The 19,907-nt window shown below is 39.1% G+C and overlaps 1 protein-coding gene across 1 annotated transcript in view; it reads left to right on the top strand.

Annotated features, from left to right (window-relative positions):
• Nucleotides 1-19,907, top strand: part of LOC105936328 (copine-8) — a gene marked incomplete in the record, with an annotated part of 123,869 nt that overhangs the window by 23,309 nt on the left and 80,653 nt on the right. Inside the window, 1 exon segment of the mRNA XM_036148943.1 lies at nucleotides 18,084-18,124. Within this exon segment, the coding sequence (XP_036004836.1) occupies nucleotides 18,084-18,124 (41 nt within the window).

Consider the following 19,907-nt stretch of genomic DNA (forward strand, 5'->3'; position numbering starts at 1 on the left):
CAAAACCATTAATCATTCTCTCTGTCACCAAGCATTGGCAAAAACATCCTTCAGCCCCTTTCTTTATATTTCCTGCTTCAGCGAGACATCTTGCAGGAGCTTTCTTTCTGTCGCTGCTTCTAAACTTGTCGGGGGTGTGAAAACTTCTTGTTCTACCATATCATCAGCATGAAAACACATTTTGAATAGATATTAAAATAACATTGTCATCTCTTTACAAGTCCTCAAAGTGCCAGTGAACAGTATTTTTGGTATTAGTGATGCCTCACAGTAAAAACCATTAAATTTCCTGTGTTTAAATGATAGGCATAGCTAAGAAACGTTTCAGATTTTAAAATATGGTGGCTATTTTGTTTTCTTGGTTTCATCCATTCATTGTCTTCCACTTATCTAAGATTGGATCACACAGGTAGTACGTCCAGGAGTAGTACGTCTGGTAGTACGTCCTCTCCATCTTATTCGAGAAGATCCCAAAGCCCCTTTTATGTTTTAGGTTTGACCCAGGGGTCTTCTTTAAGTATGACTTGCCAAAGAAAACTTTAAAGGAAGGCACCCTAATCAGATGCCTAAATCACCTAAGATGACATCTTTCGACACCGTGCAGCAGGGGCTCTAATCAGAGCCCTTTCCATCTTCCACTCCATCCTTTTATCATCCTACCCAAGACATCACCATGGCAGACCTCTTTAATTGGAAAGATGAAACACTCTACTTGTTCATTTTATTGCATTGGTTGGTCAGTATTGTTTATAATTTATAACTCCCTGAGGCAAGGTTATGTTATATCTTACCTCAAAATTGCTGAGGTGGCTCCTCCTTAAAAATATCCAATCTTGATGCTGGCTTAGTTTGTAACCTTTGGCCTTTTTCCAAGCTTCCTTTTCCCTGTGAATTAGCTCAGATCCTGGTTGTGTAGGTGGCAGATCTCTGTCCCTCTTCAGTCTGGCTTTCTAGAGCAGCAGTCCACTAAGATTGCCATAGTAAGAGTTTACAATGATCTCTTAATAGCAGCTGATGCAGTAAAATGTTGGTTTTACTTAATCTCAGTGGAGCATTTGATACTGTCGACCATACAACTTTGTTAAATAGGCTGAGGTTCTGGCTGGTAGTTCTGGCTCTACATTGGGCTGGTTCTCATCTGGCTGAAAGGACAATATGCATCGAGACAGAAAAGTTCACTACTCCTCTAACCTGTGGAATTCCACAAGGGTCAGTGTTTGGCCCATTATTATTTTCTTTATACATTTATCCATTAGCTGCCATTATTCAGTCTTTTTTTGGAAATCTTTCACATCTAGGTAGATGTTTATTGGTTTGCATTAGGGCTGTCAGTTTTAACGCGTTAACTTTGTTAGACCATAATGGCAACATTCTTTTTAATGTGCATTAATCGTTACCTGACTCCGCCAGATAGATTTGCTCCGCATATCCATCTGGAAACCTTCCGTTGAAGTAATTTTGGGAAGGGGCGAAAATACTGGTTAGCTGATTGGCCTATGTTGGTGATAGACGGGCCAAATAAACCAATCAGATTCGTCGTCGCTCTGTTACGAGCGACGACGAAAACACAACCACAAGCCAAGCTACTCTTGCTGCTGCAAGTAAAGGCTCGTTAGCTCAGCAGAGAAATACTCTGTAATTCCGATAAAACTTGCTTGATAGCCGCGCTAACGCTAGTTTCATCGGCTCAAGCCGCCATGTTCTTTAGACTGAACTGACGCGCTTCCCGTTGCGTCACACCTCAACCCGCCTCAAAGCCAACGCTGATTGGACGTTCGTTTGGTGAACGGCTCCAAATTTTCTTCAACGGAGGGTATCCAGACTGATCTGCGAGTGAAACCTTGAAACCTCGCGAGATCAGGATGGTCTCACGAGGCTACATTAATCGCGCGTTAAACACACACGCCGTTCCCTAATGCTTCCGCCCCCCCCCCCCCCCCCCCCCCCGCAGCGGGAGGTGGTGCAGATCCCCATTTTGAGCAGAGATTGGTTCTGAAGATGATTTTTTTTTTACATGCTGATAACATTGCAGAATCCCAACCCATAAACCATAGTTTAATGCTTATTAAATTGTTGTCTCTGTATTTGACAAACTAAGGCTGAATCACACTGCCAAACAAAGTACCCTGGAGTTTTGTGCTACTGCTCTCTTTTAAGGGTATAAAGTTCCTGCCCCAGTTGCAAGACAAGTGTAAGACTCTGGAATGACATGGAAATTTAAAACCTTTTTCCAGGCTTTAAAAAAAAAACTGTGTATGAATGTGGATATAAACAGAATGCAAAAATACACAAAGAAATTATTGTTGTTGGCGTGAAAGCTCAGGATTATATGTGTGTGAGAGAGAGTGAACAGAATGAACAATAAAACGTGTGACTATTTAAATGTAAAATTTATTAATTTATATGTAAATGCTTAATACCATTTCTATCTTTGTTTAGGAGGCAAAAACTTTATTTCGGCATGAAATATTTATTTAGTTACACATTTGTTTATACATTGTGTAAACATCAGGGCGTTATGATTTGTGATTTTGTGATCCCCCCCCCCGATCCACTGTATATATGTGGATGCACTGTATATACTCCATGCACCTTTTCCTCCTTTGTTCACCTTTTGTTGATTATAAGAGCCAATGTGACACGTGAATTTCTCCATTGTGAGATCAATAAAGTTTTATCTTATCTTATCTTATCTTTTCTCTTAGCCCATTATTGACAGGGTTTATCATTTTATGGCACCAGGATGTTATCATTCCAGTTCTAAAAAATAAAAATATTTTTTGTACAAGCATGTTTTTTACTAGTGTCATTTATTGCAAAATTGCATATTAAAATGCCCAAATAGGCTTTTACACTTTCAGAAATAAAAAGATAAAACATGCGAATAAATTGCGATTAATCTCGAGTTAACTATTGAAATTATGTGATTAATTGCGATTAAAAAAATGGATCCTTTGACAGCCCTAGTTTGTATCTTTTAAACCCCACCTGGTGGACAGACTGCCCACCCTAATCCAATGTTTGTGACCAGGCAGACACCTTGATAATAGCTCCCAGTCACCTGCGTTCTAAAATCAGTCAGATAGTTGCTTCTTTTTGCCAAGTAACCAAATCCAATGTGAAAAATCTAGAAGTTATGTTTGACTCACACATCAAATCTTTCTCTTGCTCTTTTTCTTCCATTTAAGAAACATTTCTAAAATATAAGACATGGTCTGCCGAGCAGATCTAGAGAACATTATTTCATGCATTGGTGTCATTGCATTTGGACTAATATATTGCTTATTTTTTTACCGGCCTGGAAATATAATTATTTTCACACCAGTAATTCCACCGGTTAAATGTAACCCATGCATACAGCATTTTGACTTTGTGTCAATGAAAGAGGCTTTATAAATAAACTTGCTTATATTAGATACTTTAACTCTTTCCCTTCAATGAAAAACTGAGCTTCTCAAGATCCACAAAACTCACATTGACTAGAAAACCCACTTCCCATGATCCTCTTCAGTAACTATGTGATGGTAATGATCTGCCTGTTCCACATACACCATTACCATTATAATTTTGCAAGCCATTTAAGAGTTTTGATTGCCAATATGCTTCTTTCACGTTCACAATTGCATTAAATTGGATTCTTTTTTTTATATTATAATCAATTATAGAGCTTTGTTTAAAATTGGTAATCTTATAAGATTCATAAAATTTTAGGCTTTCTTTCACAAAGTTATTTTTGACCGGAAATATCTTCGGATAAAATTAACAGAAAATGTATAAGGGCTACTTTTTTTGGGTGAAAACAATTGAAGCAGATATTGATTTATAAACTTCTCAATAATGAACAATCAAATGTTTCTTATAGTTGCTGAAAAGCTTTTTGCGTGTTTCCATGTGTATTTTTTGGCAATTCATTTTTCTTGAGGAGCCCCATATATTTGAGGCTGGAATGCTTTCTTGTCTCAAGCACCCAATTTGTAGCCATTAAAACGCAAAGATCAAAATAAAATTACTGCGAAGGATTTGTTTAAATTGTACAATTGTACAATTCTGCCTGTAGATAATAATCGGAGAAGAAATCCTTTTGTAGTTCCTTTTGTAATGTCTTTACACTCCAAGGCACGTCCACTATAACATTTTGAAGCTTTTGAGTATTTTACATGTTTTTGAAATGATCTTTCTGCGTGGAGCTTACATGTTCTTGCTATGCATGTGTGAGTTCCCTCTGGGTTCCTCACACTGTCCAAAAATATGCATGTTATATTAATTCATCTGTCAAAATTGCCAATTGATGGATGTTTATAAAATTAATGGCCTATAGGTACAAAAATATCACTTATGCTCATTTGTGGTGACTATAGGTGATTGTGCTTAGAAACTCATGGAAGTAAATACAAATGTGTACAGTCTCTTAAGACTGTTTAATTTGTCCATTTTTGGACATAAAAAGACTGCACATATCTTCCTTTCTAGTCATATTACGCATTCTATAGAATATTTATTTATTAAAATGGTCATTTCATGAGAAACAGTCCACTAAAATTGCTAAAACCGCAATGCTAAACAGATCCATTTCAGATACAATGGCGTGGCTCAGTCAGATCCAAATATTAAACTATTATTAAACATTGTTTTTCATTTCCACTGTAAGGACATTTAAATCCTATAAAAGCTTAAGCAAAATCTCCTGTTTTCTTATAGATTAAAAGTTTTGGCTATCCTAGGACTTTTTAAGATGCCATGGATGAGCATACATGAATATTGGTGGTGCACAGACTAAAACGTGAATAGATGTTAGTTTGTACCATTCTTTGTTGAGCCTAAATAGAGACTTAAATACTTTATCTCTGTTTCAGTATATTAATGATTTGTTCAACAACGACTGTGCTCAAAAGTACTTTGACTGTATTGTATTAGTTGATGTGCACTGTTGTGTAAAAGCATTTAGATTTAAATAAAAAATCTGTTCAGACTTAATAAATCTTCAGTGAGACTAGACCCTGGATGGTCTGTTTTTTTGTTTTACAAATCAAGAAGTGTTGCTATGATTTTGTCACTTTACTGAAATCATCTTAGAACAGAAACTGTTGAGGAAGTGACTAGGTTTATGCGGCTTGTCTTTATGTGTATGAGCGTTTGCATCACTGATGTAATGGACATCAGAAGCAGCTGAACTGGAAAGCCATCGGAGCGGACACGGGTTGCTCCAATGCCGTTCAGTGGGCATCTACATGTGTGTAACTGTATCTAGTTCAGTCAGATGGCGTAGTCTGTACAAAGCCTATTCAGGTCACGGTCAAAGTGACAGAGACAGACAGAGGGAGGGGGAAAAAAAAAGAAAGGATGGAAGAGGAAGAAAACCAGAAGACAAAACAGGACTGTATGCTCGAGGCCATCGCTGAGAAAACCCCTACTCTTCTGAGAGGAAGGCAGAGCGGGAGATAAAAATAGATCTGCAAATACAGAATATTGGTATAAAGAGGGCAAATGGTGTAAGGGTTTGGGAGTATCAGAGGTTTGCTAGACAGGAATGAGAGGTTTATGGAAGAAGAGAAGTCTGAGAAGACCTCAATACCTGCGAGGTCTAATACGACAACATATGAACTGGCTCACTGACTGTTGGAGGAGATTGTGTTTACTTATTGTTAATCACCGACATGGATTTAAATGTAATAAAAAGTGGATAACAGCACGACCCAGAAGTGCTCTTAGTGACAACCTGGTCCACTAACGACTTATCGGTAACAGGGAATCAAACCATTGTCATGGGGGACACATAGTACCCCTCACAGTTTAGTGGAGGGCTCAAATATATGAAGCTGCTGATTTAACAGTTAAGTTAGGGAAACTTCGAGCAAAGTGGGAAAAATCCAAGATGGTTGTGAAAAAATATTTCTTGTGAGTTTCTTGGGTTTGTTTGCACCAGGCTTCTGTAGTAACATGGAGTTAGGAAACATGTGGCCCCTTTGGATACAACATATTTGTTTAATTTGACACTAATGCACATATAGGTAAAAAAATACAAGAATCTGGCACAGACATGTGTATGATTTGATAGATTTTGCATACATTGATTAATACTTGAGTTATACTATTATGACATTTCTTGCCGTTATTTGCACATACAGAGACAAGGGAACGTAGCAGAGTGTTGGCAGTAGGTGCGCACCATTAATCCTCCAGTGAGTAAATTGTTGCCCCACTGGGTGTGATCTGCACTGGCTACCCCATTTGGAGCCGAGATAAAAATAAACTACTGATTCAATAACGGCAAGCAACAAGTTCAGCAACATATTTGACATTTCAGGCTGTATGTGTAAGATTATACGCAGCTCCAAAACAAATTAAAGAAACACTCTGAAAACACGTCGGATATTGATTGAAAAAAAGCATTATGGATATCAATGTTGTGTTAGAAACTAAATTATGCCACATCATTTCATAAATCAAAACATTTGACTCAAATAAAATAATCAAATAAAATATTAGCTTTAGAAATGAAAATGTAGAAATGCATGCATCTATGGATTGATAATGATGACCAGTTGACCTGAGGACATAAAGTGTATTGATTTGTGATAAATTTATACAGGTATGAACTGTAATGCTCCATGATAGACTGCATCAAAACATATGCAAAGAGGTGGCAGGTGCATTCACATAAACAACATCACAGTAATCTAACAGGCAGGAAGGTCATTAAGAAGACGCTTCCTTGCACTGAAAGAAAAGCAAGATCTATTTCTGAAGAAAAACTCTTAGTTCCATCTTTTACTTTTTTTAACAACATGTACGATATGAGGCCTAAATTAAAGCCTCATGGTCGATTCCTTTGCCATGGTACTTGTACGTCTCGAAAAACACTGTTGATGTACCTGTCATTGTTTTTGTGGAAGGGAGAGTTTGAAGAACTTTTTTTTGTTAACAATCAGCGTTTGTCTTAGACAAAGCAAGCTAGGTTGAATAAAGTCAAAAGTAGACTGCTAAGAACAGCAGTGTGAATATTTACATGGCATTAAACCTCAGTGTCATCTGTATAAAAATGAATGCAAGCAAGCGTCATTAACTTTGTTTACACAAACTGAAAGGAAAGGATTCCTGTAGCACACTTTGTAATGTTAAAGCATTCTAATGGCAAACCACTGCATTGCACACATTGTCTGTTGACAGCTAATTAGAATACCAAGATACAGCATTGCCTGACAAACTGTGTCAAATGCTTTAGACAGGTCAATGAAAAGGGCAACACAGTTTTTATTGGCATCCAAGGCTACAACAGTGTTATTTACAACTTTAATGGTGGCTGTAACTGTACTGTGGAGTTTCCCGAAACCACTGATGACATGACCAGACGTTGACTGCGCACAGATAATATTTTCGCTAATCATTAACCACTTTCTCCTAAACCTTGGCTAAAATTGTTTTGAAAGTAGATGATAATTGTTAAATACACTGGGATCACCGTCTTTCAGCTGGGGGAGAACAAAAGCAGCCTTACACATGGCTGAAATGACATTAGTTTACAGAGACAAATTAAAAACAAATGAGAGACTGGTTCAGCTAAAATATCTACTGCTAAACGTGAAAAGTAAGGGAAAAGGCCATCGGGTCCCCCTAGATTTATTAAAGACCCTTCAGATATGATTTTTATACAGCACCTGGACAGGCTACTTTCAACTTTTCTGCATTCATAGAGACACAACAAAATATATTTAAGGGCTAAAAATGTCATTTTTTTGCATGCTATGTCCCATCTAACTCTCATCAGATGAAAGATGTTTTATCAATATTTCAAATCTTTAAAAAAAAAAAGTATTTATATTGCACCAATTCATGATACATGTCATCTCAAGGCACTTTACAAAGTCAAATTCAATCAAATTATACAGATTGATCAAAAAGTTTCCTATCTAAGGAAACCCAGCAGATTGCATCAAGTCCCGACAAGCAGCATTCACTCCTCCTAAAAGAGCCTAGAGCCACAGGGACAGTCGTCTGCATTGTCCATGGCTTTGCAGCAATCTCTCATACTGAGCAAGCATGAAGCGACAGTGGAGAGGAAAACTCCCCATTAACGGGAAGGAAAAACCTCCAGTAGGACCAGGCTCTAACTTTATTGTCTCTAACTTTACCAACTATGCAATGATCACTTGGATTATTCGCAAAAACTGCCATTGTTTAGTATTTACGTGGCATGTAGATGACAAAAAGATAATTGAGTAGGACTGGCAATAATTTGAGAAACGTTATTGTAACATGGTATGTCTTAAAATATTCTGACATTAATACAAACTAATCCCTAATTATCCCAAACTAATTAAAATCATCCAGCAGGATTGTCTCTTGAAAAATTTAATTCAGACAATCATTGGTCTAATGATGCCAAAGTATCGGCAATGACAGAAGGAGGTCTAGAAAAAGCAAAACTTTCAAAAAAAAAAAAAAAAAACACTCCACCGAACAAGTCAGTCTTTGAATCTCAAGATTCAAACTATTTAGGCACAGATTTTGAACAAGGAATCTAAACTGTAAGGCAGGATCTAACAAATAAAGCTACACCACCTCTTTTTTTTTTTTTTGGCGGACTGAACAGTAGACTCATGCATGGGTTTTCAGGAAAAAAAGCATGAAAAGATATGTCTTTAGATACCAATCTGAAGACGTATCTTTTCATAGACTTGAAAAACCATGTCTCCGAAACAGCAATAATATCAACACTCATGGTTTAAACCCATATCAGCATCCTCATCTTTTAAAATAAAGACATTTTGTGATAGGAGCAGTGTTTGACTAGACATTCCCGTGCAATCTTTGTCATGGAAGCGTTGCAACAAAATAGTGCTAGTCTTTTTAGAAAGATATTTTTTAGAAAAACACCAAATATTCAGAACCCAGAAACACTGAAGATAGTAAAAGCAGTCAACTCAACAATATCCAGAGATGAGTCCAAAGAAGAATGTTTACTGTATAGTGTAGATGCTACAGGATTTGTGGTCCAGATTGCCAAGAGCATAGCCACTCAGATTCCATGCTGTAAAAATGGCATAGCGGACCACACTGACTGGCTGGAGGTGGGGCTTAAAGCCACAGCTCCTTCTGTCAGTGGGTCCATTAAAATACATAGAGGAGACTAGAGGAGTAGAGTGGTGGGTATGTATAAATCTAGATTTATAAAACCTTGTACTCGCACACCAGCGCCCAATTTTCCTTTATAAATCACAGCTGCACCTGAACGTTTGCGTAGCAGGCTCCACCTCAGGTTCTGGCCTCCACATGCCCAGATTCAACCATTAATGGTCGATGCAAAGCACTGACATAAATGTTAATGTGTATTAAAAGTGGGTCAGCTGATTATTATTTTATTTTATTTTTAAATCATAAAATGACAAGCAGCGGAAGCTGAGCGCTGCTTGGGTGTGAGCGGTATTAAAGTGGTGTTGTGTAACTGCTGTCTGCTGGAAGTTATAGCTGAATGTGTTTTTTTTTATTTATTCGAAAGGTCCTTATGTGTACTTATGTGTCACCCGCGCAAGCATGAATGACACAGCCGTTTTGAATGTTTATGATAAAGTCGATCTGATCAAAGTCTGATATGCGGTGAAATTGAACATTTGAGTGGACTCCTCATTGTAGTCTGCCTGCAATTCATCACTTTACCATCTGCTTCGCCAATTTCCTCATCTCTAAAATGAGCGTAAGCATGGATCAAAATTGCCATGATGACTGCACATTTTTCTGTCAAACTTTTCTTTTCTTTTTTATAGATTCCAATTTTTGAGTGGAGAGTGATGTATGCAACATTCAGGCCCCGTTTCGTGCACACGCAAGCTTCATAAATGAGGCCCCTGAGCCGGTGGCTGGCAGGCAGTCCAGTATTTATCTCCAAATTTCTGTAAGCTGTTGCATGTTGAATAACTGATTTATAAAGTGGACAACAGTGCAAAGTAGATTACAAGCAGATCTGTGTGACCATATTAAACTGCAAAAAGCTCAAATTTGAAAGAAAGTTGCAAGAACTTTTCAGCAAAAAATTATTAGTTGTAAACTGTAGTTTTGTTTACTAATTAATTGTGGCTCCATGAAATATAGTCGTTCACTTCCTGTTTCTCCCTGACGTTTGGGAGAACTGCAGCGAGCGCAAATGCCAGCATCTCTGCAGTGTGGATGTCAAATGTCGCACAATGACCAAGACGCTAGCAGAATCTGCCCCTCACCATCCTTCCCCTTTAACGTATCTGCTGTGTTCTTTAAGCGTTGCTAATAATCCTATTCTCTTCTATTTTTTTCCCCTCCATATCCTCACATTTTCCCTTCTACCTTTTTACTCTTTCCCTCTCCTCTCTGCCCTTATCCAGTGGCCTAAAACCCAATTTATTTCTGTAGCACAGGAGAGGTTTGTAAGGGTCCCAGGGGGGGGGGAGTTGCTGTTGTGTTGTCAAGGTAACACACGGTCATCGACGTGGCCTCCAGAGCCAGTCCAAAGGGTATTTCTGAATGTATTCACTAATTGAAAAAGTAGCAAGGCAGAACTGAAAGCAGGGGAGGGTAAAACAGAATAACTTAAAGAGAAAGTTGAAAATAGATCAAGAAGAAGGGTAGAGAAAAAAAAAAAAAACTGAATAAGTGAAAAGGTGAGGCTGCAAATACCTCTGCACAGATGGCGTCCTCTGCTTGTCAAGATGGGGGAGAAATGACATGCACATATACAGCATCTGTCATTCAGCTCGGTCAACTGGCCCCCGATTGGCTGTCAGCGGTTTTCATGGTAACAGTCTCCATACTCGTTTTCTTGTGCAGCTCTCCCCCTGTGAGCTAAGGCAGAGAGAAGTAGATCCTGTATGTGTGTGTGTGTGTGTGTGTGTGTGTGTGTGTGTGTGTGTGTGTGTGTGTGTGTGTGTGTGGGAGGTAAAGCACCTTAACCCTCTTTGTCGATCCCCCGTTGAAGCTCCAACAGGCATTTCCTATAATTACGGACGCGTCACATCAGCTGAAGATGCTGCCTCACCAGTTCTGCTTTCAAGCTTACAGCCTTGGTGTCTATTTGCACCTGTTTGTGCCTGCTAAATATGGTAGCCTGGGAAGCAAATAAGAGGAGGGGGCTGGGGGAGGGGGGACTTTAAAAGTTTCCGTTTCTGTTGCAGTGACTGACAGCTGTCGCAGGTGTGGCGTCAGATGTATAGTTGGGATAGTGAGGGGAACTGGAATGCTAAGGTTTCCCCCACAGGGAGGAGCAGCCGTGGCTTGACAGCCGTTGGAGATCTGCACTGTCATATTTGTCTACGGGGTTTTTTTTATCGTCGGCGTATGTGTGCAAAACTGAAGTTGGCTGTGCTTCAGATCCGCAGCACAGAAGTGGAACATAGGGCAACGTTGCATAAAGTTTGCTTTAGATTACCCTAACGTTTGAGAAAGTGGGGGGGAAAAGTGAATAAATCAAGAAAGCTCTAGTCTAGAGGCTTTTAAGCAACTTTTAGAAAAAAAAAAAGTGATGTGCATTTGTATTCAACCCCAGCTCCAGTGCAACCGACTCAAGGTCGCTCTGAACAACAATCCCACGGTGAGAGATGGTGACCAAGGAGGCCGGTCAGAGTTGATTGGCAGACAGATAAATCCAGGCAACTCCTGGAAAGTGTTGAGATTCACCATCTCACCATCTAACAGGACAAAAGCCCTTCACATACAGCCAGGGCTGCAGGGAAAAGGTTTAAGTAAAAGTATATTGATCTGTTAGAATGGCCCAGTCCCGAATACTCTTGAGAATCTGTGGTAAGACTTAAAAATTGATGTTCACAGATGCTCTCTATCCAATATAACTGAGCTTAACCTAATTGGTGAAGGAGAACAGGCGAGCATTTTGGTCTCTAGACGGAGAATGCTGATAGAGACATGGCTGTAAAGACTATTCATGGCAAAAGGAGGTTACGCAAATAATTATTTCGAGACAGATTAAAATCTACCTGCCAGACTTTTCCAATATGTTTTGTAAAGAAAATATGCTATCATAAGAATAGGAATAATGTAATGTGAGAACTGCGCATAAATACTTGCCTTGCATTCGTAAAACAGAAAAGTTTTGTGCGACTGAAAATGTAAAGCTTATAAAACCTCATACAGCAAGACATTTACTGAACAACGCTCTCTATATAAAATGAGCAGCATATTATATAGAGTGATTATTGGGTAAAATAAATCAAGCCTTAACACAACACTGAGATAACTGCGACTTTTTCAAAGAAGACACTGAACTGAGTCTGACGGCGTTCATCCTGCAGACCCTCTGAGTGACTCGGGTGGCAGCCTTCCGCTTTCTGCCGCCCGCCTCTGGATGAAAAAGAGAGAGAGAAGGAAAAGAGACGGCGCCGTGACTCATTCGCATTATCCTCTGAAGTGGAAATCCTGAAAACGTGTTGCACTCGCACATACCGACAGACGCACGCACGCAAGCACACACACACAGGCATGCACACGGCACATGCGCAACGGGGCCCAGGAGTCCGCTTGGAGTGCCGCTATGTGTGATGTGCTTTGAGCAGTCGTTCCGCTTTGAACCATCAGATTCTCCCCTAAAAGTATAAAGCAGGCAACCTCTGACAGAGCGATCAGTCCCACGTCTCCTAAACAAATCATTTCTCGCGATTACATGAATGCTGTCACTTCCCTGGACAAGGCATTTTCACTTGCTTTCCCTCCAGGCGAATTACCTGTAAATCATTTTTAAAAAACAAACATCTAATGCTAATGTTAAGAGTGCTAGTGGTGCTGTTGGAGGGGCATCATTTCTATACTAAAGCCAAACAAAACAGTGATAGGAGCCAAAGGGCATGTTATACAGTACAGTTTATTTGTCATGTTTTTGTTCTGGATATTTGCACCCAGCTAGTTTCGCTCATTTGTTATTGTATTTTTAATTGCCTCAAGAGTATTTGCCATCAACCTTTTTCTTTTTCTGTCAAGTTATATTGATTTTTCGTGTCTGAATTCAAGGGAGGGGGAGGAGTTTAGATGAAACAAAGCAAGCGCAAGGCAGCTGAAAATTCAAACCAAAATTGTCGAAGAGTGATGGTGTTACTTCCAGGGCCCAGAACTTGTTTAACTCAATGGCCAGCCAAGAACAATGCAGTGATGGCTTGAAGTCAGGAGAAATGTCTGGGAGGCATTAGCCTGGGGACCTGTCAAACCGGCACATTACCCACGTTTAAAAGGGGCCCGTAATGAGCTCAGTCTATCTGCAGTTTACCACAGTGGCAAAGGACAACTTCTGGTAAAAAAAACCTTTAAAGCTCAAAACTGAAATCCTGGCAGAATTCAGGCCGACATAGTCATTTCTGCTAAGGCTTTAGCCAGGCACTCTTTGTCTGAGTCAAACTGAAGTTAGCCGTCCTATTTTGTCAGGATAGACTTTATCAGTGGACTGCACAGTGAATTTCTTGTAATACATAGCAAAAGTCAATGGAAGCAGCTTAAAGTCTTACTTTTGCTAGATGCACTGTATTCAGTACACACTTTACTTACAATTGTTTAAGGCTTGTGGCACTAGAATCTGATTAAATATTCTGTATAATCTTCGACTTCACCACACCATCAGTCTGATTCTTTTTTTTTATCTGCTAAATAAAGAATTCATCCAAAAAAATTATAAATGTGTTAATCATGTAAAGCAACAAAAAATAAGTCTTTCTTACAGATGGAAAATTAAGTTCCAGATCGAACACTTTTTTATGGTGATGGTGTAAGGGTGTGTTAAAACCTATAGCCTGTGACAGCATTGGTCTGATGGCAGAAATGCAAATGTAATGATGCTTTTGCTAGACTTTCTAATTGCCTGGGAATATGGTGGAGAAGGTCGGAAAAGGTCTAACCGCATTTACCATTGAATTAGATTCTATTAAAATAGATTTTTAGCTTTTTTACTTTAAACTGTTTTTGATTAGTTCCAAAATGACACATTTTTATAGAGAATGTACTACACCGTTGATTAGAAAAACTTCAACATGGGGCTTTTTTATCCACAAAAAGCTGAACAGATTCATATGAAAATTTAATTTGTACAAAGAACTACATATACCTTATAGTTTATATCAAACATCATGCCGTTTTAAGACTATACCTGGATCTATTTCCTGCTGACTTGATGTAGTATAGCTCTTAAAGTGGCTGCTGGCTTCTCTAGTCAAATACATATCTGCAGAATCAGTTATTAGGCTTTCCATCTTTGGTCTTGACATACAAGAAAAATGTAAGTTTTGCTGCAACGGCTGAATACAAGCTCTGTAGCTTCAGCCAGCGCTTTAAATTCAGAGAACGTTCGTCCTAGGGGACTTATCTGGTGTCAAGTAGCTAGTAAGCTGCAGTCTTACTGGAAGAAAATCCTGTGATAAGCTCTTTCCTCTGAACCGAGGGCATGATAGTGATCACAGACCTGGAGTCCTTAGCTCTTCAAAGCTCTGTCACGAACGAGGATGTCCATTACATTTTTGATAGATTCAAGTACCTCTGCTCACATTGGAAAAAAAAATTGGTAGTCTGCCTGTGAGAATCTGACACAACAGAACTTTCTGATTGAACCCGAGACCTCAGTGATATTAAAGAGGGCAATCATTTGGATGAAAACTTAGTAGTGGACCGGTTTTGTTTCATACTGTGGAATTTGTTGCACGGTTTATGTTTAAGAGAAACAACAGGCATATAATCAAACGTGGTAGAAGTGATTGAGGGTGCCTTGTTCCTTTGGGACCAAGTTGACTTTCTGTGCCTGATTGGAACCATGAATTCTCCTCTGTACCAGATAATCCTAAAGAAGAATGGCCGCCAATCAGTTCCTGTCCATAAGCTGAAGCGGGCTTAAGAAGTGTGAAAGAACAATGATCCAAAGTGCATCAGCAAGTCTACCTCTTAGTGGCTCAAAAAAATAAATTAAGATTTGAGAATGGCCTAGTCAAAGCCTGGTCTGAAATCAAATCTAGGTCCTGTGGCATGGACTTAAACAGGCATTTTGTGTTTTTAACCCATCGAGGTAGGTGAACTGAAACAATTCTGCCCAGAGGCATGCAGCCACACTTCCTCCATTGTGACGTAAAAAACTCATTGCTAGTAATTCCAAATGTTTGATGTTAGTTTTTGCTAGCAAGGATAGGGAACAACCACTTAGTAGGTTTAGGCAGCAACTACCTTTTCACACAAGGCCTGGTTGGTTTCAATAGCATTTCCCCCTTGCATTAGATTATCTTTTGATGACTTCATTTTGTTTCTACTCCGGTTATCTTTGGGTGAAAGTAAATGAGTTTGAGCATCTAAATTATTTAAGTGTGACACCAAAGCAAAAACGGAAGAAATCTGTACCAGGGCAAATATTTTCTCACAGTTCGGGGCACAGTACCCGGATCTAGGCCCATCCAGCATTGCCTGTCTACGCTGGAGATTGTTGTGTTGCCAGGCTGTGATGAACAACTTCCCAATTGACAGTAACCACTGTTGGGGTAACTATCTTTGAGATGAAGAATTCAATTTACGGCAAACAGCTTTTCTATTCCAGACAAACCTTAGTGGCTGTGCGATGGCTGGCTGGGCGTTGTGTGAGGCGGCACAAGCCAGTGAACCACGAGCTCTGCCATCTTCCTGTATGATTGGACGCTGGGCTGCACCTGTGCCTCATACAGCCTTCACCCGCTAAACTAATCCCTGCTGCCAGCCGCGGTCAACTCGGAGCGGGATGCAGATGGAAACAGATGCACAGAGATAATTAATGGCTTGGAACAAACGCAACAGGTCACGCAGCAGAAGTCAGCGGCTCGTTTGTGCCTGTGACATGCAAACATTAGCTACGTCGGGTAGTACAGCGTAGCAGAATATCTTGTTTTTTGTATCGGCAACCTGCTGGGCAATTTCTGTGGAATTTGTTTGTCCTATATGAGTGTTTTTTTGAGAATGTATGCATCACATTTAATTCTGAATGCAGCAAGAACACCATTTTTACTATACAGTATGAATGGAGCTGGTTTTGATTGCAACCCAAGTAGTCTAAAACTGAAACATAGTTTTTCAAACAACTGAAAAGTAATAGTCACCACCAGTGGCGACTGTTGATAAAAAAAAAAAAAAAAAAAACGGAGGTTTGCGCATCAAACATCAGGGATTGCAACCAAACAAAAAAACTCTACTTGAACATAAATCTTGCTTCCATCTCTTTCATCCCAGCACATTTTCAGTTACTTTCTAAAATAAATCGGTCGTTTCTCAACAAGTCTCTTTTCCTCTTTTTCTCAAAAAAAGTTTTATCCACTTTCAAGGCTGAGAAGCACCTCTCAGCTTCTACTGTGGTCACTGCTTTAGCGGTGAAAAGACCTTTTCTACATCGTTCTCTGTGAACAACTGGATTAGGTCCACTGCACCACAAAAGGCTCTGAACTCGTCTTTGCTATACATGAGACAAAGTTCTGTCTCGAGCTTGCTTCCATTTAGCATTGGGTAGGTGTTTGGGTTGCAGAGGGTTATGTTGACCAATGTAAAAAGAAATGCAAACTAAAAGGTTCCCATCATCTAAATATCTAAGATGTATGTTTTTGTTCCTGAGGGAGTGGTCAATGTATGCTCAGGAATTGACAAGTGGGACCTTTCGGGCGTAGGATGTTGGAAAATGGTATCATCGGGCTACACAACAAATACTTACTTTCAGTACTTCAAATGTGAATGTATGGAGTGGACTACTAATCACAAACCTCACTTGACGCAATCATCAAATCAATGAAGCGCTCAAAAAGAATCCCATGACTTTCAACCAATGGTTTAACAGAGTTCCAAGCAGCTAATTTTATAACTTCCTATAATGGCTAGCTGTGCTGCAGTGCAAACACTAGCACAAAGACAAAATAAGCTATATCAGGTATTTTAGGACTATTGTAGGTCATTCGTAACCTCTAACAATTAGGATGCATAGAGACGTAATTCCACGGTATTCAAATGCTGCGACATGTCTTGTCATAGTGAAGTCTGTCTTGCAAAACATAATTTTGTATAAATCTATGCTATTGTTATGAGTCACTGATGTGCAAGGGAATTCTTTAAGCTGTGCACGGCTTATCTATTTTTTATCTATTTTTTTTATTGTATTGAAATCAGACTGGAAGTAGTTATTGCATTGTAGTGCAGTTGTTTGATGAAGTATATATTAAATAATCCCCAACCACACTTGGTTGTTTATATTGCAGCATTTTGGCCTCAAGTAAGAAAAAAATAGAGTGAAGGACAGTCTTTGTCCTCTATGTTTAATAAATAGGCTGGGGCTCACAATTGGCTCTTTTTATGGTACCGACTTGGATTGACCAGCAGGAAGATCTGCAGAGAACCCTACTTGAATCCCAAACGGATATCCAAAAGCCACATAAAATATCAAACCTATATGGGTTGAAGGTCCCAGAAACGTTGTGTATCAAATCTCTACAGCTTATGTATTTCTCCACTGAACTGAGATTCTTTATGGTTAATGAAACCTTTATTTTCAGGCAACACAAGAAGGCTGCTTTTTCAGTGCTTTGTCAGCCACCTTGGATCATAACAAAGAAGATAGATAGCTCAGTAATATATGGATTAGTCAAATTTGGATTTACCTGTTCTACACTGATTACAGATTTTTCAAAACTGAATCATGAATTAAAAAAAAAAAGTGATTAATAAGATGTTAATGACGAGCTAGGAATTCCTCGAGTCCTCTTTTTCTCATTAAAAGCTCACCATCGTCACCATGAATAATCTAAATTGTAACATTTCAGAATTGATGAGTTCTTATGCCTCTTTCATTTCACGGCATTTGACTCTCAGCAGCTCTCTGCATTGTCCCTAGGGGAGCATACATTTGTCTGGAATGCACTGTGGCTTGCACTTTGTACTTTTGCAGCTTGAAATAAACAATTATGAATGTCAGAAATCCCAGACTTTTTTTAAGGTATAGCATAACTGCTTATCTAATGTTCTGTCATGTACAGAACTCGCTTTTTTTACCTTCATGTAAAACACAATATATTCACATATGCATCAATGCAACCCAAGGAAGCTTTGTTTTTCACTGTTTGCCCCTCTTTGTGTCTCCACAGAAACCTGCTGGACATGGACACCTTCTCCAAATCAGACCCAAGTAAGATCCATATTGTTCACAAATCGCTCAGTCTCATAAAGCTTAAAAAATAATCTACCTGGAGAGCAGAATACATTTTGTTTTGAGGGGAATGATCTCTTTTACATGTTAAATGGACTGAATTTATACAGCACTTTTCTAGTAATACTGACCACTCAAAGCGCTTTACATTATAGCCACATTCACCCAGTCACACTCACTAATGCGCACTTGTTTATACACCGATACGCATATCAGTAGAAAACTTGGGGTTAGGTGCCTTGCCCAGGCGAACATCGACATGTAACAGAGGGAAGCTGTAATTAAACCCACAACCTTTCGAAGAACTGTTGTGGGTTAGAATGTATTTTTATAAACATTGATGAAAGCTGATTACTAAATTCAAGCATTAGATATATTATTATTATTATTCAACCCATATCCCTAAAATGACAAAATACAAAACAAACAAAATGACTTCCCACAAATCCCATTTCCATTTCCGTACCTCTTAACAGTGCGCACCCTAATTACATGTAGCCTAACTTAATTATGCGCATCAGGTTACTAATTCTTGTGCAAATTCCGACCCTGAATATCACTGTCAGAGTATTGATATGTTTTTGGCAACGTTTTTGGAGTCTAAACGTCAGGAGCCCCTCCAGGAGGTTTTCACACTCAAATGATTTCAGTTTATCAAAAAAAGTTGAACGTCCGGCAAAGATAACCCGAGAAAGTAAAAAAAAACTTGTTTTCAGTTGGTTTTACTTACTACAATAAACATCTACTCAAGCTAAACTGGGCCTATGTGGAAAAGTAATTGTCCCCACGAACAATAATTGGTTTTCTACACCCCTTGGCAGCATTAACTGCTATCAAGCACCAAGGCAACAGTAAAGCCCTGAATGTACTTGACAACTTGACAATTTTTCATCCATCCATACATTTTCTAGCACGTCTATCCCTTGTGGGGTCGCGAAGGGTTCTGATGCCTATCTCCAGCTGTCAATGGGCGAGAGGCGGGGAACACCCTGGGCAGGTCATCAGTTTAACAATGTTTTTCACTCAAGAATTTTTTTTATTTTTTGGTTGTTTTTGGACAAGACATGTCATACTTCACAATAACTTAAGTGCAGAAATCCTAGAAGGTCTTCATACCCAGTCAATTTCACAGCATTTCACACCTTCATGCAGGTGTCCAAACATCTGTCTGTGAGCCAGGCCAACAACAGCACTAATGACGCCCTGTTGTCAGGGGAGTCTAATCTACATGTGAATATAGGTCTGCAGAACAACATGTGCACACAGCTTAAACGCTTGGAACTTCTCCCTCACTACCTTTTGAGTTGCGAAAGCCCTTTGGATGAAGAGCAAAATGTCTTCAACTACAAGTCCTGTTCTTTTAGCTTTTTTTATATAGCTGTTTTCGGATTTAACAGCTATAATGTTATTAAGTTATGGCAGCTGCTGAAATAACCAGTCATTAGTGACGGTTTTAAAATCAACAGCAGATGGATGGGAACAAATCAAAACAACGGTGCTTAAAATTATTCGGTAGCTTTTTTAATTTAACAACACAAGATGAAAATAACACCATCACTCACTGGGTTTGTTTTCACCTTCAGACTGGTTAAGCAGTGAATTTGCAATATCAGTATGATAATGCTCTGCAATCGTATGCCAAAAAAAAAACGAATCAGTCAACACATTTCCACTAGAATAGGATAGAAAAATGAATCATTGTGGTAAAGATGATGCTGACAATAATGAAGAGAGTGCTAGGATGACAGTGATTGTATGAAGG

Source organism: Fundulus heteroclitus, chromosome 17 (genome assembly GCF_011125445.2).
Source record: "Fundulus heteroclitus isolate FHET01 chromosome 17, MU-UCD_Fhet_4.1, whole genome shotgun sequence".
NCBI classification, from domain to species: Eukaryota; Metazoa; Chordata; class Actinopteri; order Cyprinodontiformes; family Fundulidae; genus Fundulus; species Fundulus heteroclitus.